At 36.4% G+C, this 19,208-nt stretch overlaps 1 protein-coding gene across 2 annotated transcripts in view; it reads left to right on the forward strand.

The window, feature by feature from the left end:
• ANTXR2 (ANTXR cell adhesion molecule 2) overlaps positions 1-19,208 on the forward strand; it is a 160,272-nt gene that overhangs the window by 88,694 nt on the left and 52,370 nt on the right. The window contains exons 13-16 of one of the 2 annotated variants that reach the window (XM_066279857.1): positions 1,068-1,112; positions 3,450-3,542; positions 12,026-12,193; positions 12,502-12,651. In XM_066279857.1, coding sequence (XP_066135954.1) covers positions 1,068-1,112; positions 3,450-3,542; positions 12,026-12,193; positions 12,502-12,651 — 456 coding nt within the window. Of the gene's footprint in view, positions 1-1,067; positions 1,113-3,449; positions 3,543-12,025; positions 12,194-12,501; positions 12,652-19,208 lie in introns of those variants that run through there. The other variant, XM_066279858.1, reaches the window with a different exon arrangement.

The raw sequence follows: 19,208 nt of genomic DNA on the forward strand, positions 1-19,208 counted from the left end.
TATGAAAAGTCAATTAGTCATAGCAGGAAGATTTTGCTAAGCAATTCCTACTCTGTTTGAGAGAGGCATACTGTGATCTAGTAAAAAATGTTTGCATTTTGACATTGGAAGAACCACTTAGTGAAATCTTGTGTAAGGTATTTGACAATTTTGGTTCTTGTTATTCACCAGAAATATGAAGCAAACAACATATCTTTACCATAGAAGAAAATGAATAAATATGTGTGAAGGAGTTTTGTGAATTTTCAGTGCTTTTTATCTAGCTCTGTCTAACAAATGACTCCACAACCTTGTGTCTTCAAACAACGATTTAGTGTCTTCACAGTTCTGTGGACTGGCTCACTAGGAGATTCTGACTCTGGGGTTCTTTCCTGTGATTGCAGTCAAGTGGTAGCTGGGCTGGAGTCACCTGAATGTTTAAGAGGCCTCTATGTCCAAGAATGATTCTTTCCTCACATATCTGGCACTTCAGTGGGGATGGCGGAGGCGGGGACTAGCCAGGAGCTATCTCTCATCACCTAGCCATTCCCTAATGGTATTCTGGGCTTCCTCACAGCTTGGTGGTCTCAGGATAGACTTTTGATGTGACAGTAAGCTTCCCCCAGAATGAATGTTTCAGGGGTGTCAGGAGAAGCAGAGAAATTCTTCTGACCTAGCCTCAGCAGTCACATGGTACTGCTTCCACCTCATGCTAATTAGTCAAAAGTGAGTTACAGCCTGTCCTGTGCTGGCACAATGGATAAAGTGATGACCTGAAACACTGAGGTCGCTGGTACGAAACCGTGGGCTTGCTTGGTCAAAGCACATATGGGAGTTGATGCTTCCTGCTCTTCCCCCTTCTCTCTCTCTTTCTCTCTCTCCCCTCTTTAAAAGTGAATATATAAATCTTTTTTTTTAAAGTGAGTTACAGGGAAGGTCAGATCAAAGGGAGGAGCAGACATATTGGGAGGTAGGGATCATTGGGGACATCGTGGGTGCTAACATAGTATTTTGCTAATCTAATTATTTTGTACATCCTTATTGTTTCCTCTCTATGCCACCAAAGTTTTACTTTTTTTTTTTGACAGGTTATCAAGGATCCTCCTCCACCACCACCCTCTGCACCAAAAGAGGTAAATAGTAAGTGTTTAATAAGTGATGTAGGTGTATTTCTCTGAATTTAGTTATTATCTCCAAATTTTACCAATTAATTATTGTTAGATAACTATGACACCTATGTATTAACTTTTTAATTAATTAATTAATTTATACAATTAAATTTATCAGGGTGACATTGGTCAATCAGAGTACATAGATTTAGAGAAAAAATCTCCACATCATTTGGACAGTCAATTATGCTGTATACCCATTACCCAAAGTCAAATCATCTTCTGTCACCCTATATTTTGTTTCTCTTTAAGCCCCTTCCCCACCCCCTCCCTTTCTTCCTTTCCCCTCCCCTCCCCCTGGTAACCACTGCACTCTTATCTATGTCCATGAATCTCATTTTTGTGTCCCACCTATGTATGGAATCATACAGTTCTCAGCTTTTTTCTGATTTACTTATTTTACTCAGTATAATGTTATCAAGGTCTATCCGTGTTGTCATAAATGATACTATGTCATCATTTCTTATGGCTGAGTAGTATTCCATTGTACATATGTACCACATTTTCTTTATACAACCCTCTATTGAAGGGCATTTTGGTTTTTCCCATGTCTTGGCCACTGTGAACAATGCCGCAGTGAACATGAGGGTGCATGTATCTTTATGTACCCATGTTTTCAAGTTTGGGGGGTATATACCCAGTAGAGGGATTACTGGGTCATACGGTAGTTCTATTTTTAAGTTTTTGAGGAACTACCATACTTTATTCCATAATAGTATTACTGATTTACATTCCCACCAACAGTGAATGAGGGTTCCTTTTTCTCCACAGCCTCTCCAGCACTTGCTATTACCTGTCTTGTTGATAATAGCTAATCTAGCAGGTGTGAGGTGTATTAACTTTTGAATTCATGAAAGTCAATTGGTATTGTTTGTTCTATTGTGATTTCTTTCATGTGCTAGGGTAATGAGTCCTTCACGTATTATTAAACATTGGCAATCGAGATCAACAGCACAGAGAGATTTAATTTACTTCTTATAGCATATGTCAATAGTTCTGATGTCACTTGTTTACAAAAATATAGAAAATCAAAAATGGCAATTTAAAGTTATTATTACTATCTTCAAAATGATTATTACAGTGGTCTCTCTTATCTGCAGTTTTCCTTTCTGTAGTTCAATTACCTGTGGGTTACCTGTGGGCAACTGAGGTGTGAAAATATTAAATGGAAATTTCCAGGAATAAGCAAATTATAAGTTTTAAATTACATGACATTCTGAATGGGATAATGAAGTCTCATACAATCCCACTCTGTCCTGCCCAGGATGTGCATCATCACTGTGTTTAGTGTATCTGTGTGCATCTCCTGTTAGTAACTCAGTAGCCATCAGTTATCAGATCGACTGTCACAGTATCCTAGTGCTTGTGTTCCAGTAACCCTTATTTTATTTAATAATGGCCCCGAAGTGCAAGAGTAGTGATACTGGCAGTTTGGATATGCCAAAGAGAAGCCATAGAGTGCTTCCTTTACATGGAAAGTTAAAAGTTCTCAGTAAGAAAAGGGAAAGGAAAGGAAAGGAAAGGAAAGGGAAGGGAAGGGAAGGGGAGGGGAGGGGAGGGGAGGGGAGGGGAGGGGAGGGGAGGGGAGGGGAGGGGAGGGGAGGGGAGGGGAGGGAAGAGAATATGCTAAGGTTGCTGAGATCTACAGTAAGAATGAACCTTCTATCCATGAACTTTTCTGATTTATAATTAAACTGTATCATGGGAATGTATATATAGAAAACAAAGCAGTGCATATATAAGGTTTGGTGCTACCAGAGTTTCAGGCATCCACTGGGGGTCTTGGAAGGGATAAGGGGGAAGCTATTGTACTTTTATATAACTCTGTTAGACAAAATTATGTTAGTAACATGAAAAATGGAATGCATTTGTGTTGTGAATTTCCAAAGTTTCTCAACTATCTTAACTTTGTAGTACAAAATACACAGTATTCAAATTTATACATACCCTGATACTTTAAATAGTTATTGAAATGCTAATTTCAATTTTAATGTTTTCTCTTTTAAATGTGAAGTAATGAATAGGAAAAAAACAATGATATTCTTTATTAACTTTTGGTAACCTAATGCATAAGGGACATTTCTAAAATTTTGGAAAGGAAGGAGTCCTCATATTCTCCAGAACTCCACTGGAAATTTATACATGTAAGCATAAATACATCTACATGCCTCATATATAATTTTACTACATCTCATCCATATGAATTGATTATTCAGAAAAATAGTTAAGTTTGAGCCAGTTCTGACTAAACAATACTTTAAGAATTTAACTCAACCAATTAAAAAAACTGTATCCAAATAGGAGGAAGAAGAACCTTTGCCTTCCAAGAAATGGCCAACTGTGGATGCTTCCTATTATGGCGGTCGAGGAGTCGGAGGAATTAAAAGAATGGAGGTTGGTATCACTTAAAAAAATAGCAGCTGCTAAATACATACAGGAGTATATATTTCTAGAACTATTAGTCCATGGAAACTTTACTTTTTATAATTTAATATTATAATACATCATTTTTTACTTAACAGTAGGTCTTTTGGAGACTTTTATTTCTATGTAATCATTTTAGCCATTTCAAAACTATTCATGGAGAACTGACTTCATTCGTCAAAGAATTGCATTGATAAAATGTCTGAATTCTAAAGGGCAAAACAAAGTTAGAGTTTTTCTCACTGTTTTGGAAAAAATTACTGTAGAGAACATCAACTTAGAAGAACCCAGCCACTTAAAATTGCAACAATGCTCATGTTAAAAAGATCTAATAGTTATGTACTATTTGAGGAGAAAAAATGCTAAAATATTTAATAGTATAGACACGACTTTATCACAGAGGAAGCACATTTAAGGCTTTTTTGTGCAGCTTTTATTTACCACTTATGAATGATCATAATTAATACTAAATATCATTTATAGAATGTATTGAATTTTTTTTTGACTGACTCAGATTGTGGAAAAAAACTGAAATTTATAATAATATAAAAATCAAATGAGGTCTTCTGACAACCACATTTTTTCAAAGTGATTAGTTAATTAATAATAAGCAATCATTGCCAACACTGAACCCTTCACAATTTTAGATAGGTCAGCATTTCACCCCAAACAGCAATTGAAGGAATTTTCTTATTGATACATTAACTTTATTATTAAACACAAATCTTGACGCCTTTACCTTACTACTTATCCTTTAATTTTATTTCTTAATAAAGAGGTTTTTTAAAGTTGCATAGTCATGTCACATGTCCCCTACCGTCATATCTGCCCCATTACTGCCAACAAAAATCAATTAGCTAATTAACCTCAATACTGTTAAAATTTTTTCTTTTTATACACTTTGATAAAACTCAGATTCTCAAGAAATTTCCTTTTTCTGAATACATTTCAGTATTTCTCAAAAGAAGCCCAGGCCCACTTAACATAGTTGTCATTATCAAAATGGTTATTTCAAGTCATCTGATAATGATTGGCACTTTCTTGAGCACATTAGATGTAAAAATAATGCACATTTTCCCTAAGAGCTTTCTTCACTGTATTGCTGAAATATCCTTTGAGACAAGTACCTCATTGCCAGTAAGCCATTGGAAAGGCAAGTGTTAGACACTATTAAGTTTGTCTTTTGGAGAAGAGATTGCATGTGTGTTTTCATATGGGTAGTGGGGTATCAAGTAATATGAAGATCATAGCTGGGCTGGCTCTTGTTGTTTGATACAGAAGGGAAGGTCTATTCCTTCAGCTTGCCTTTGTTTTGTCATTCTGTGCTTGGAGGGGTAGAAAAGAGTGGGTAAGATATTCTTATGTATGTAAAAATACACTTGTAAATACAAAGTATTACATATGGATATCTACATATCATCTGTCACAACTTATTTTTAGTTTATTTAGTTAGCCTCATTCCAAAATGTATGTGTAAAAAGATGTATGTATGCAAGGGCGGAAAAAAGTTTTGATGGGATGTATGTACCAGAAAATGTTACATACAGTGGTTTTCTCTGGAGTGATTTTCAATTTGTGCTATATATCTATCTATTATTTCCTAAATTATTTGACATTGAGCATGTACTGTTTATACAGTGTGGGCCAACGTAGGTTTACAGTTGTGAGAATACTAAACACACAGTTTGTTTTGTGTTATTATTTATTAATTTTTGTATTATTTTCCATACAAACAGCTGTAAACCTGCTTTAGCCATAACCTGTATTCAGAATAATACATTTAATTCCATTTTTAAATCCATACTTGTAAAATACTACATGACAATAAGATATGGATAAATTAGTATGTGATATATATTAGTATATTTTAAATGAATAAATACTGTTCCTGCTGAAACTCTAGGAATTATTCCACATTTTTGTTACTTTAATATTCCAGTATTCCAAACATTAAGATATTTTCTAAAAAAAGAGAAAAGCATAGCCATGAGCTGAATGGGTACTGAGTTAAATGAGCTATTATTGGTTTAAGCTCAAGAAAGCCAAGGCCCCATGAACATTTTTGAAAAATTCACATTTCAAATTTTAAGCATTATTGACTTTATTTGGATCTCTCTCTCTCTCTCTCTTTCTCTCTCTCTCTCTCTCTCTCTCTCTCTCTCTTATGGTGAAAGGAGCAGAGATAGTGAGATAAATTCCTGCATGCACTCTGACTGGGATCCATCCATCAGGCAACCCCTTTGGGGATGATGCTTGAATACTGAGCTATTTTTAGTGAGTGAGGCTGATGTGCTTCAGCACCCGGGCCCATGCTCAAACCAATTGAACTGCTGGCTATGGGAGGGGAAGAGGGAGAGAAGGGGGAGAGGGAGGGGAAGAAGCAGATGATCTCTTATCCTGTGTGCCCTGACCCAGAATTGAACCCAGGACATCCATACACGAGGTTGATGCTCTACTCACTGAGCCTCTGGACAGGGCCGATTATTGACTCTTTTTTTTTTTTTTAGAAAATTAAATTTAACAGGATGATGTTGATCAACAAGAGTACACAGATTTTGAGTAAACATTTCCACATCATTTGGACAGTTGATTATGTTGTATATCTGTCACCCAAAGTCAAATAATCCTCAGTCACCTTATATTTGTTTCTCTTTATACCCTTTCCCCAACCCCCTCCCCCCTCCTCTACATCCTCCTCCCCTGCACTCTTATCTATGTCCATGAGTCCCAATTTTGTATCCCACCTATGTGTGGAATCATACAGTTTTTAGCTTTTTCTGATTTGCTCATTTCACTCAGTATAATGTTATCAAGGTCCATCCGTGTTGTCATAAATGATACTATGTTATCATTTTTTGTGGCAGAGTAGTATTCCATTGTGTATATGTACCACATCTTCTTTATCCAATCCTCTATTGAAGGGCACTTTGGTTGTTTCCATGTCTTGGCCACTGTGAATAATGCCGCGATGAACACGGGGGTACATGTGTCTTTATGTACCAATCTTTTCAAGTTTTGGGGGTATATACCCAGTAGAGGAATTGTGGGATCATATGGTAGGTCTATTCTTAATTTTTTGAAGAACCACTATACTTTCTCCCATAATGGTTGTACTCATTTATGTCCTCACTAGCAGTGAATGAGGGTTCCTTTTTCTCCATAGCTTCTCCAACACTTGTTATTACCTGTCTTGTTGATAATACCCAATCTAGCAGGTGTGAAGTAGTATCTCATTGTGGTTTTGATTTGCATTTCTCGAATAGCTAGTGAAGATGAGCATTTTTTCATGTCTCAGTTGGCCATTTGTATTTCTTCTGGGAGAAGTGTCTGTTCAGGTCCTCTCCCCATTTTTTAATTGGATTGTTTGCTTGTTTGTTGCTGAGCTTTGTGAATTCTTTATATATTTTGGATATTAACCCCTTATCGGAGCTGTTGTTTGCAAATATCATCTCCCATTTAGTTGGCTGTGTGTTTGTTTTATTGTCAGGTTCTAATGCTGTGCAGAAGCTTCTTAGTTTGATATAGTCCCATTCATTTATTTTTGCCTTTGCTTTCCTTGCCTTTGGGGTCAAATTCATAAATTGTTTTTAATGGCCAAGGCCTATGAGTTTAGTACCTTTTATGTAATTTATTGTTTCTGATCTTATATTTAGGTCTTTGATCATTTTGAATTGATTTTTGTGCAGGGGAACAAACTGCAGTCAAGTTTTATTCTTTTGCATGTGGCTTTCCAATTTTCCCACACAGTTTATTGAAGAGGCTTTCTTTTCTCCATTGTGTGTTTTTGGCTCCTTTGTAGAAGATGATTTGCCCATATATATGTAGTTTTATTGTGGGCTCTTGAGTCTGTTCTGTTGGTCTCTATATCTCTTTTTCTGCCAATGCCATTCCATTTTGATTATCATAGCTCATTAGCATATTTGAAGTCAAGTATTGTAATGCCTCTGGCTTTGTTGTTTTTTTCTCAGAATTGCCTTGGATATTCAAGGTTTTTTTATGGTTCCATACAAACCTGGTAAATTTTTTGTTCTATTTCTTAAAAATGATATTGGAATTTTGATGGGAATTGCATTAAATTTGTATATTGCTTTGGGTAATTATGGCCATTTTAACTATATTTATTCTTCCTATCCAAGAACAAAGGATATTTTTCCATTTCATTGTATCTTTTTTTATTTTCTTTAATAATGCTTTGTAGTTTTGAGTATGTAGGTCCTTTACATTCTTTGTTATGTTTGTACCTAGGTATTTTATTTTATTTTTTTGTTGCAACTGTAAAAGGGATTATTTTCTTGAGTTCATTTTCTGAAGTTTCATTATTGGAATATATGAAAGCAATAGACTTCTATATATTAATTTTGTATCTTGTGACCTTACTGTATTGGTTTATTGTTTATATTAGTCTTTCTGTGGAGTCTTCAGGTTTTCCATATACAGGAACATGTCATCCGCCAAACGTGAAACCTTTATTTCTTCTTTTTTGATATGAATGCCTTGTATTTCTTTCTCTTATCTGATTGCTCTGGCTAAAACCTCCAGCACTATGTTGAATAGGAATGGAGAGAATGGGGCATTATTGACTCTTATTATATGAAATCATATTGCCTGGACTGTTAATTTGAAAAAAAAATTATGAAAAAGGCTCACCAACTTTCAATAACTGTGGTCTACTTTAGCCTTATATAATTCTGGCTACATTTTATGGTGTATGCCATTGAGAAGATGTAAATGGGAGTGAGAATGAAAAAAAAATGAGAGAGCAAATGTGGACATTACAAAGATGAAACACAATACATAAAAGTACACAATAAAAATCAAAGTGAGAATTAAGTATCATTAAACTTTATCAAACATGAACTTAAACTTGGAGGGGAAAAATAGAATACGTAATCTGTTTTAAAAGTATGCATATGCAAACCTGGAAATTATTTCCTTTTTTTTTAAAATATATTCAACTGTGAAAAGTAAAGAGAATTATAGAAATTATGAGCACATCTTAATTACAGAAGATATCTCCCTAAGTAAAGTTATTTTAAGTCTGTATAGGGATTTTACCTAGAAATTTTTTCTAGTCCTATTTTAATTAAATACTTAAACACTATGGTAATGGAAATCTGCAGAAAACTGGAACTGAGATGATGTTAATAACAGCTGCTAGCACAACTGATCCACAATACCTAATGATTTCAAATGTGTTTTTCTGCCAATTCAGCATAAAACTGTTTTGGTTTCTTTTTTCAATTCAGAAATTGCTCCTTTATGATATAACCTTCTTGTCATTCATATATGCTCTGAAAATTATAGAATTTCATTGTTTATTGTGACAGCCAGGTAGCATTGGAAGAATTTAGCTATCAAGCTTGTACTTACTTTTATTTTTTCAGAGTAAAAATATCTAGGTATATGAATTCTCCTAAAGCTCTCTATAGAAATCTTTTCAAAAAAATTCTTTTATCCTTTTTGACCATCTGAATATGGTCAAACTAAAATATTAAAATTTATACATACACTTGCATATATATATATTCAACTGCTTTTAAGACTTTTAAGAAAACTCTGTAAAGTTAGACTATGATAGCAAGTGAAAATTGTTTGTTTTGTTGTTTGTGCTGCTGCTGCTGTTAGTGATAGATCTGCTAGCTCCTTCATGAACTAACACTAGTATATTTATTGAATGAGTTTCTTATAGAACTCAGCAGCTATATTTTGTAAGAATAGTCTTTTGATAGTTAAGTCCCTGGATGTGCCACATTGAGCCAGAACTCTAGTTTAACTAGCTTTGTGTTCTTTATCTGCAAATGGTGTCAGTGAATCTTGGAGGGAAAACATGATTACCATTACCTCTGCAATATTAACTGTGAAGGCCAGGCTAGGGAGCTGTACATGTTACAATCTATAACTTCTGAATAGATCAAAATGTATCTTAATTTCTGTTCTGCATTACTTCTCTGAGTTATGATATTCATGTGTTTACTTAACTGTGTATCTTATCTTTTTCCATTGTTTGCATTTTTTCCCCTTAAAACTGAGACTTTACAATTTTAGGGATATGTATCCTGATTTTAGGGTTCCTACTTCAATTTAGCTTCATCTGAAGATTTTAGTTTATCTAGGTGATTTGAAAGAGAAGGTCATTTCTCTGGAAAAAGAGCCTGCTATCTAGCTCTAAAGGTTTAATGGTGTTTAAAGCAATTTTAACAACCTCATAAAGAACATTCTAGTATCACGGGTCACACTGAAAGATACAGATACATTTTAATGACTCAACAGGGTCCAATTGAAAATGAAAGCCTATTCTAAAATTGTAGTAAAAGAGGGTAAAAGCATCTAGGTAAGCCTTCTCAAAAAGCTGTGAATAGTTCTTTCCATGAACAGTGATCATCTGTATTCCTACCCAGTACCTCAGGTCATTAAAATGCTTTAAAATGTGTTTAATCACCTTCTCTTTGTAGATATGACTTAACTCTGGTGAGTCAGTATGCCCTGGATAGGCCTTCCTATTTCTTTTTAGAGCTTCACTTATGTTATCTTTGATAATGTCTTTGGCTTTTGGACTTCTCAATTGCTCTTGGTTGGATGAAGCCTTCCTCTTGGGGCCACATCCTACTGACCTGTTCACACATGAAAAATTCAGGCTCAGATTTAGTTCTTATGCTGGTGGTGAGAATGGCACAAGGTGTTAGACCTGTGCAGTCAGACCGGGCCATGGTTCAGCAACCTTGGTACTTGAGTTCTGCCTAAGAAAGAAAGAATTCAGAGCCAAGACTCAAACTGTAAGAGAAAGTTTATTTAGAAAGTTACAGACGTAGAAGTCAGTGGTAGAAGAAGTGGGCTCAGGAAACAAGTGACAGAGACAAAAGAAAGGCCTTTGAATTTATAAGAGGGAAAGGGAGAGGTAAAGCAGGGGGTTGGGAGAGGGAGGAAAGGGGAGGGGAGAGGCTGAGGCTGCTCCCTGGAGAGAGAAGACACTGGGGCTTCTGTCCTAAGGGCTTTCAAGGGTGGAGATTTTGGGGAAGTCCCAGGGGAGGATTTTAATAGAATATTCATTAGCTTTCCAGGTGTGTCCACTGATTGGTCAGCACCAGGGCAGGGGTCATTTAGTCAGTGCAGCTGGGCCTGAGGTCAACCCTGGCATTGCTTATCTGCTTTTGTTGCGTTTCTGGTCCTGGAACTGAAACACAGTTGAGGCCTAGATGTATCTGACAAGGGTCAGAACCTCATTGTCCTGGATGGGGATTAATGCTCAAGGGCTATTCTCTGATCCCCTTGTTTGTTCTCCTTCTAAGGAGGTTTAACCTGTCTAACTAGCAGCAGGCCAGGGTTGGAAAGGTCCGGGGAGGATCCAAAATGCATGACCAGTGATATGAAAGGTCAGGGGGTCTAAACTTCATAATCAGAGATATTCTGGGTGGGGGGGAGGTCACCCTGGGGGTGAGGTCCTCGTTTTCCCAGTTTTGTCACTGCCAGGCCTTCTGTACCTGGCCCATCATCCTTGCTCCACTCGTATCTATCTAACTACCTACAGCACTTATTTCTCAGTCATTGTAAAATAAAGAAGACAATCATTTGGCACTGTGGTTTTTTTATTGTCCACAAGACTGGAATTCCTTACAATTTGTGGAATATTAAATTCTGGCATCCCTGAATTTTTCTTTCCAAAGCAGAGTTGAAAGTTATTTTACAAAGTCAAGCTTTACAAAAGTAAGGGGAAATCATATATGATATAATGAGTTTACTTCTGAAGGCCAAATGTTTAAATCCAGCATTTTGTTTTAATTGAACTTGATGAGAAGTTTGGTAGGGAAAATTAACCTTTGTGTAAATTACATTTATGAAATTTAAACCTATTTGAAACTTTTTCAGTCTACCTGTATTCAAATCTTTGCCCTGCTATTATACTTACAAGCTGTGTGGCTTTGGGCATGTTACTTAATCTCTCTGTGTCTCAGTTTCCTCATCTGGAAGGAAATAATACAGTATCTATCTTTTGTATGGATTAAATGCATATTGACACATAGTAAGCATTCAATAAATGCTAATTTCATTATCATATATTTCTTTCAGTGCCATCAGTATATATTGTATGTGTTTACCCAGAAGGGGAACTTACCTAATTAGACAGTAGAATTATACACTGTCATGCATTTCCTAGGTAAACTGCCAATTAACTCCTTATTTGAAACAATAGAGAAATGATTGCTTCAAATTTTAATCAATTCCAGATTTTTTACAAAAGGTCTTTGTTATTGTCTGTGTGTGTGTGTGGAAATCTTAATGTTAAGTACATAACAATAGGTTATAAACCTATTAAATCTCAACAGAAGAGGAGTTTAGAGTTAGTTTACCCACTCATTTTTACTTGGAGGTGGTGAACTAAAAGACCATTGGGTAAATCAGACCTTGGTTTTCTAAGACACTGTGTGATTGATAAGTGTTTTCCCTCTGTTTGAAAGGTTCGTTGGGGAGATAAAGGATCTACTGAGGAAGGTGCAAGGCTGGAGAAAGCCAAAAATGCTGTGGTGACAATCCCTGAAGAAGCAGAGGAACCCATTAGGCCTAGGCCACCTCGACCCAAGCCCACATACCAGTCTTCTCAGACAAAGTGGTATACACCAATTAAGGTAATTGTCACATTTTGTGTCATTTAATTGACCTTCCCCAGAGAAACTGTAACTCCTTTTGTCCTCCCCACCCAACTGTCTGTAGAAAGACCAAGGCACATCACTAGCAGACATTTATTTTGCATTATAACAACTGAATACTTTTTCAGCAACAGGAAATTCTTTTTTTTGTTATTTACTTACTAGTTTAGCTGATGAAATAAATGAGAGTAGAGAATAATGCTTTCCCTTCTTCATTTTGACTCATTTGTTCAGCCAATAGAGGTTGAGTGTGTTCCCTAGGAATTTACAAATCGTGTTCCCTTTAGGGCCGGCTGGATGCACTCTGGGCTCTGCTGCGGCGGCAGTACGACCGCGTGTCCTTGATGCGACCTCAGGAAGGAGACGAGGTTTGTCTGTGGGAATGTGTTGGGAAAGAGCTGACTGCTTGGGGCCATACAATGAAGGTAGTGAAATAATAATCAGAAAGGATATAAAGCCTTCGTTACGCTTGAGGAAGGAATTATAATCTTGTGCAAATTCCTAATCCACACAATGTTTAATAAATTATTATCTTTTGTTAGAATATATCTTCAAGCTGCAGTTTCACACAAGTCCCTTTTCAAGTAATACATAGAAGAGTATGGTCCATTGTACACATGCTTTAATAAGCACACTTATTGCTTCAGCCTTTGACGTGGATGACATCACATGCTGAGGTTCTACCGAGGGGGAGGACACTGGGCATTAGGAATTGAAGTCCTTCTCTAGCATTTACTAAGCAATGAGACCTGGAGCCTCCTTTTCTTTAGGTATACATACATTATTTTCCTGCTTCCAACAGTTGATGAAATCTAGTTCCTTGAATATGTGAGTGTCTTTAAAAGCATTATAGAAATATACACACACATACATAAATGTATAAAATATATTAATACACACGTGTGGATATATTTTCTCTACTAAAGAAGCCTAGTTGAAGCTTTTTTGTTTTTGGAAATTTGTCTAGAATTACTCAGTTTTAGAATTTTTAAAAAATATATTGGCACTATTTCCTGTTGTATCAAAGTAAGAAAAATTGTTCAACATCTTTTAATATGTAACAATGACAGGTTTGGTTCAGAAACACACCGCTGTGCTCTGGCTGGCCAGCTCAGTGGATAGAGTGTCGGCCCGGCGTGTGGACATCCTGGGTTTGATTCCCAGTCAGGGCACACACGAGAAGCGCCCATCCGCTTCTCGCCCCTCCCTTTCCCCCTTGTCTCCCTCTTCTGCTCCTGCAGCCAGTGTCTCTATTGGTTTGAGCATTGGCCCCAGACAGGTTGCTGGGTGGATCCCAGTCGGGATGATGCAGGAGTCTTACTATTTCTCCTCCTCTAACTTAAAAAAGAAAAAGAAAGAAAAGAAACACACCGTTGTTAGTGATAATCACGGAATCTCTTCATTATGTGTCAACAAGTTTGTGAACTTCATTCACTTCAGCTTCAGTGGACTTCATTCAAGTCTCATAGGCTATTTTGTTAAGGATGAAATAATTGATGGGGTTCATATTTATTTTACAATGCCAACTAAATCTCATGATTTTACTTCTATGAGAAGGGGGTAATTTAAAAAACGTCTGAGTTCAACCATTTAGGAAATCCAATCTGAGAAAATATTCCTGAAATATTCCCAGCAGATCACTTACCCTTTGCTAAGACCACAGTTAGAGAGAACCAGGGGGTTTATGAAGCAGCCTCTTTCAAAAGCAGACCACTGTGGTTAGTAAAATGTGCTTATATTTAATGAAATATGAGCCTCTTTATAAATGCATGCAAGATTTGGAGCTATGCTTCGGGAACAACATGTAACAATTCTTACCTCTCAACACGCTAGACTTTCATTTTATGTTTAAAAATATTTTTTATGACATCTTCATTTTATACTGTTTTAGTTTTCTCTCTCTCATGTCCTTAGTTCATTTGTTCAATGATTTTTACCTTTTTAAGTGTTGCTTAACACTTAAAAATTGTTTTTACCTTTTTAAGTGTCCAGTATTGCTAACACTGAAGATGTATTGGGCAGCAAAAGCAGACAGTGGTTCCATCACTTTTGAAAATGCTTCATATATTCTCTTAACTCTCATAATTAAAAATATTTTTTAGTCTTTCAACATTCCTGCTAATTTTAATATAATAAATTTTGAATTATAAATATGTACAGGTAATACTGGGGGTTACAAACTATAGCTTTTGCTCTTAAGAAATTTATTAGGCAAACAGGATATCTACAAAAAAAAGATGTTTATTCCAGAATGTGATCTGGGTCATATTATAGGCAGGTATCAGCAAGCAAGATGAACTCTTTCCAGAAGAATTTGGGAATGTTTCTGCAGAAACATAGACTTTCTACTTTTAAAAATAGGTAGTATTTCATCAGCTGGAGTTAGATAGAGTGAGCATTTTTATTGATGAAGCATCATGAGCAAAGCCTTCCAAGAATACAGTGATTTATGGATTACTAGATAGTCTGGATGGTGGGGGTTAAAACCAGGATAGGTTGGGAACAGGAGAGATTTTAGAGTGTGGGTAAGTTGATACACTTGGTTTTTAAAAGGATGCATTACTTTTCTTTTATTCATTCAACAAATATTTTCCTGGTGCCTAACATGTATCAAATAAATGTTAGATACCAAATAAATATAGCATTCTTCTTAAATTATAGTGCTGAAATATTCTCCATGTTTTCCCTACAGGTTAAAATTACTATTTATTTTTCTGTAATTAAAGACTAATGCTTCCATTATTTTGACCAAGATTTCCTTTGATTTTTAGTAACTGGGCACACTTTCACTTAATATAGTCCCAAAGCCTTCTATTCTAAATCTTGAGGTCAAATTGTTTCAAACTTCAGAATTTTTCAGACTTTAGGATGCTGATATAGTCCAAATATCCTATTTGTGTTAAGCTACATCTCCTGATCATTATTCAGACATTTTGCTAAAAAACCAGTAATTGTTAAATAATTACTAAAAGTGGATTAATATAGACTAAGTAGTCTTAAATTAATTCAGATCAGGTTTTGCTTCTAAATGAATTTTGATGACAAACTTCGCACAAAACTTTGTTTTCAAACATTTTGTATTTCAAAAATTTAGATAAGATAGTAGACCTTTATTGTGTATGATTAATTAAGCTAGTTTTTTCACTCTATTACACCTATGTATGCTATTTATGATTTTTTTGTTCTTATTTAAATGCAGGGTTCTATGCTTAGTAAGCATCAATTATTGGTTCAATTAATTAACTATTCTGCCAAATATATATGATTTTGCATGTGCTTGATACATTCTGACTTAATCTTTCTACATAATACTTATTTTTGATAGCTTTATTGCTTCCATTTTGTCACCTGCAAATTTTTGCCTCTTATTTCAAGCAACTGTGAAAACCTCAGTGTAGGACTTATGAGAGCTTTTCCCTGCAAGCCAACACTCCACAGTTAACTGATGTTAGTATTGAAAGTTAGGAATCACCCAAACGCACCATCTCAGATTAGCATTTTATTCACAAAACTATCTAATAATTTTTTAAAGTTATTTGCTAAGTTTAAAGTATAATGTATATTTATATATACCCTATCCAACCAACCAATGAAACAAAATTATTTGATCATAGAAATCAGGCAATCTTGATGAGTTGTTGTTTTGCTTATTTCTTGCTAGTGATCATCTTTTATAATATTTATTAATATTGATACAAAGTCTGTAGTTATCAACATACAGCTTTTTCCTTTTAGACAACTTGAGAAGTCTTTCCATTCCCATCTCCTTTGTTTATTTCCCATCTTTCATAGATTATTAAGAATATCTGTTTCTGTTAACTCCACATCATCAACCAGATCCTTTTTATTTGAGAGAATTAATTCCAATGTCAACTTTCCATCTCACATAACTATAACTATAACTTGTATTTTTTCAGAGATTAGGTGATAGAATTAGCAAGAATTGTTTCAATACTTTAGTAGAATTAGTGTTCTGTATACTAATAATTTAATATAACTGGAGATTTCCAATATTTTTTATATGTTTACATTATGTTACAGAAAACCATCATACTGTTTTGGTTACATGGTCTCTAGAATAATTTTTCTCTCCTTCTCTTCCTCCTCCTCCTTTTTTCCTTCCAGCATTTTTCCTTCCTTCTATTATTTTTCTTCTTTGTCTCTTAAACACATTTATCTCCACTATGTTTTTGCTTTCAGGTTTTGTAATTTCTTATACTGGTTAATGCATTTCTTACATATGATGCTAATTTTCTTTTTGTCTTCACTTGAATGACTGAAGACTTTCAGTTGCTCTATTCTTATCCTGAGCACGGTAAATGTTATTGGCAAGGCCTGAGCCCAAAGGTCGCTGGCTTGAAGCCCAAGGTTGCTGGCTTGAGCAAGGGGTCACTGGCTCAGGGCAGCCCCAGGATCAAGGCACATATGCGAAAGCAATCAATGAACAACTAAGGCAGGGGTCCCCAAACTTTTTACACAGGGGGCCAGTTCACTGTCCCTCAGACCGTTGGAGGGCCGGACTATAAAAAAAACTATGAACAAATCCCTAGGCACACTGCACATATCTTATTTGAAAGTAAAAAAACAAAACAGGAACAAATACAATATTTAAAATAAAGAACAAGTAAATTTAAATCAACAAACTGACCAGTATTTCAATGGAAACTATGGGCCTGCTTTTGGCTAATGAGATGGTCAATGGCCGGTTCCATATTTGTTACTGCTAGCATAATAAGTGATATGACCCGCTTCCGGAGCCATGAGGCATGCCTCCCGTGTCACCAAAAGTATGCTGTGCTTTGCTCCTGCTTTTCATTGGACCACCAATGGAAGAAGTGCCCCTTCCGGAAGTGCAGCAGGGGCCGGATAAATGGCCTCAGGGGGCCACAGTTTGGGGACCCCTGAACTAAGGTGTCACAAGAAAGAATTGATGTTTCTCTTCTTGCTCTCTTCCTGTCTGTCTGTCCTTATTTGTTCCTCTCTCTGTCTCTGTTTCCCATTTAAAAAAACAAAAACAAAAACATATTACTTGAATAACGTTTGCAAATAATTTTGTTATTCTCCTGTATTCAGAAAGGCTGCTGTGTGTATACTACTGCTTTTTATAAAGTATTTAATCGTGTAGTGTGCATGTGTGTGTGTGTGTGTGTGTGTGTAAATATAAAGCAATTTATATGTTGTAGGAACTAGGTAGACTTTTGGAAAAATATTTTGGTCGGGATTGAATGAAACTTGTTTTATATTGTCAGGAAACAAATGAAAATGCTTTCATATCCGAATTTTTAAAGGAAGTAATAGTCACTCTTTTCCTTAAAAAGAACAAACTTTATGCTGCATAAAAAAATAAAATACTAGTTGTTTTCAGGCAGTGGCTGATGGTTTCAGAATAACAGAACCTTTCTCTAGTCAGCGGCACGTTTTCTACCTTGGAAAACAGTCTTGTCATTTATTTAGAAAGTGTTTACTGCAGATTCAGCCTCTAGAGAACTGAGTTTAATAAACAAATCAGCGAATGTACAAGTGAACCCAGAGTCACGCACATTTATTCTGCAAGTCAAATACTCTTCTTTCATGGCTCAGAGGCCGCACTGGTCTCATTTGCAGAATCCGCTGCTGAATAGAAGTTCTTGATCTAGTAATTGAAGTTCAGGCATAAAGTATCAAAGCGGTGCGAGAAACCTCTCTGTCCCGGCTCCCGCTCCCTTTTCGCGGCGTAAGCTCCCGCCTCGGTGGCGCGGTCCGCCGGCTGCGCGCACACACCGGGCGCAGGCTTTGATTGTGGCTGCAACTCCTCCGAGTCATGAATGTTTCAGCGCCGGAGCGCGAGGTTAGGGCCGCGTCCAGGTGTAAGCTAGCAGGTTGTCGTCGACATCTGTTTGCAGCGGTGGCGGCCTCCCCAGCCGGATTGTCAGCGGAGGTAGCTGAGAGCGGCAGAACCGTTTTGGTCTCACTCGCTGCCTGGAGGCCTGAAACACCAAAAGGTAGGAGTAGGGTGGACACAGCTGTGCTCCCAAACTTGCCTTAGGCACAAATAAAGAGATCTAATGCAGTTTGACTCCGTTGCGGTGGGGAAACAGGGACAGAAAGCCACTTCAGAGACAACTGAACGCTGCAACATCTGCCGCCAAGCTTCCAGGGAGTGAAGGGGGACAGCAGGTACCGATCGAAGTCCCCACATAAACAACCTCCATTAAGCCATGGACTCTTTTGAAGGGCCTCCATCAAACACGCTGGAGTCCGCAGCAGGAGTTTGTTTGGTTTTCAAAGCAGTGTTTTGTTTTTGCAATAACAAGGTAATTTATAAATGATGCATTACCATGCGTTCTCTCTCTCTCTCTCTCTCTCTCTGCCTCTCTCTTTTTTAATTTAAAAGGGAGAGGTAGAGAAGCAGAAAGGCAGAGGAAGAAGAAAGCACAGCCCTAGTTTTGGAGTTGTTCCACAAACCTGTTAAATCTCCACGGAGGTTCTTGGCTGTAACCGAGATTTTGTTAACCTTCAGACCACAATTCCTCCTTCACCAAAAAGCAGACCTAAATTTATATACTGCACTGTGATTCCTAGTAATAGTAACAACACCCGTGAAGTAGACCTACTGTTTGGTTTTGAACTTATATCACAGGGTTTGTTATGACATGAAGGCGAAATGTAATTAGAGTTTTTCAAGTGGCCATACTCCTTTAATCAAACTAAGTTTAGAAAATTGCATTGATTTTAATTTTCTTCCTACTTATAAAAGGCTTTATGGCCATATAGATATTAAAAATAAGATAACTACATCTTAAAGGCAGGATTTTTCTTTATTTTTCTTTCTGCTACCATGTAGAGTCAGCTAGAAAAGAAAATGTGTGTAGTTTTCTCTGGGAATATGGCAAAACTCGTAATATGTACACACACATATATGACATGACAAAATTGGATAAATATTAGCCTGACAGGTAAAGCTCCAGGGTATGGTAAGATAATAAAGACTGTGGTAATATAAACTACAATCATT

This window comes from Saccopteryx bilineata, chromosome 5 (assembly GCF_036850765.1).
Source record: "Saccopteryx bilineata isolate mSacBil1 chromosome 5, mSacBil1_pri_phased_curated, whole genome shotgun sequence".
Classification (NCBI taxonomy): Eukaryota; Metazoa; Chordata; class Mammalia; order Chiroptera; family Emballonuridae; genus Saccopteryx; species Saccopteryx bilineata.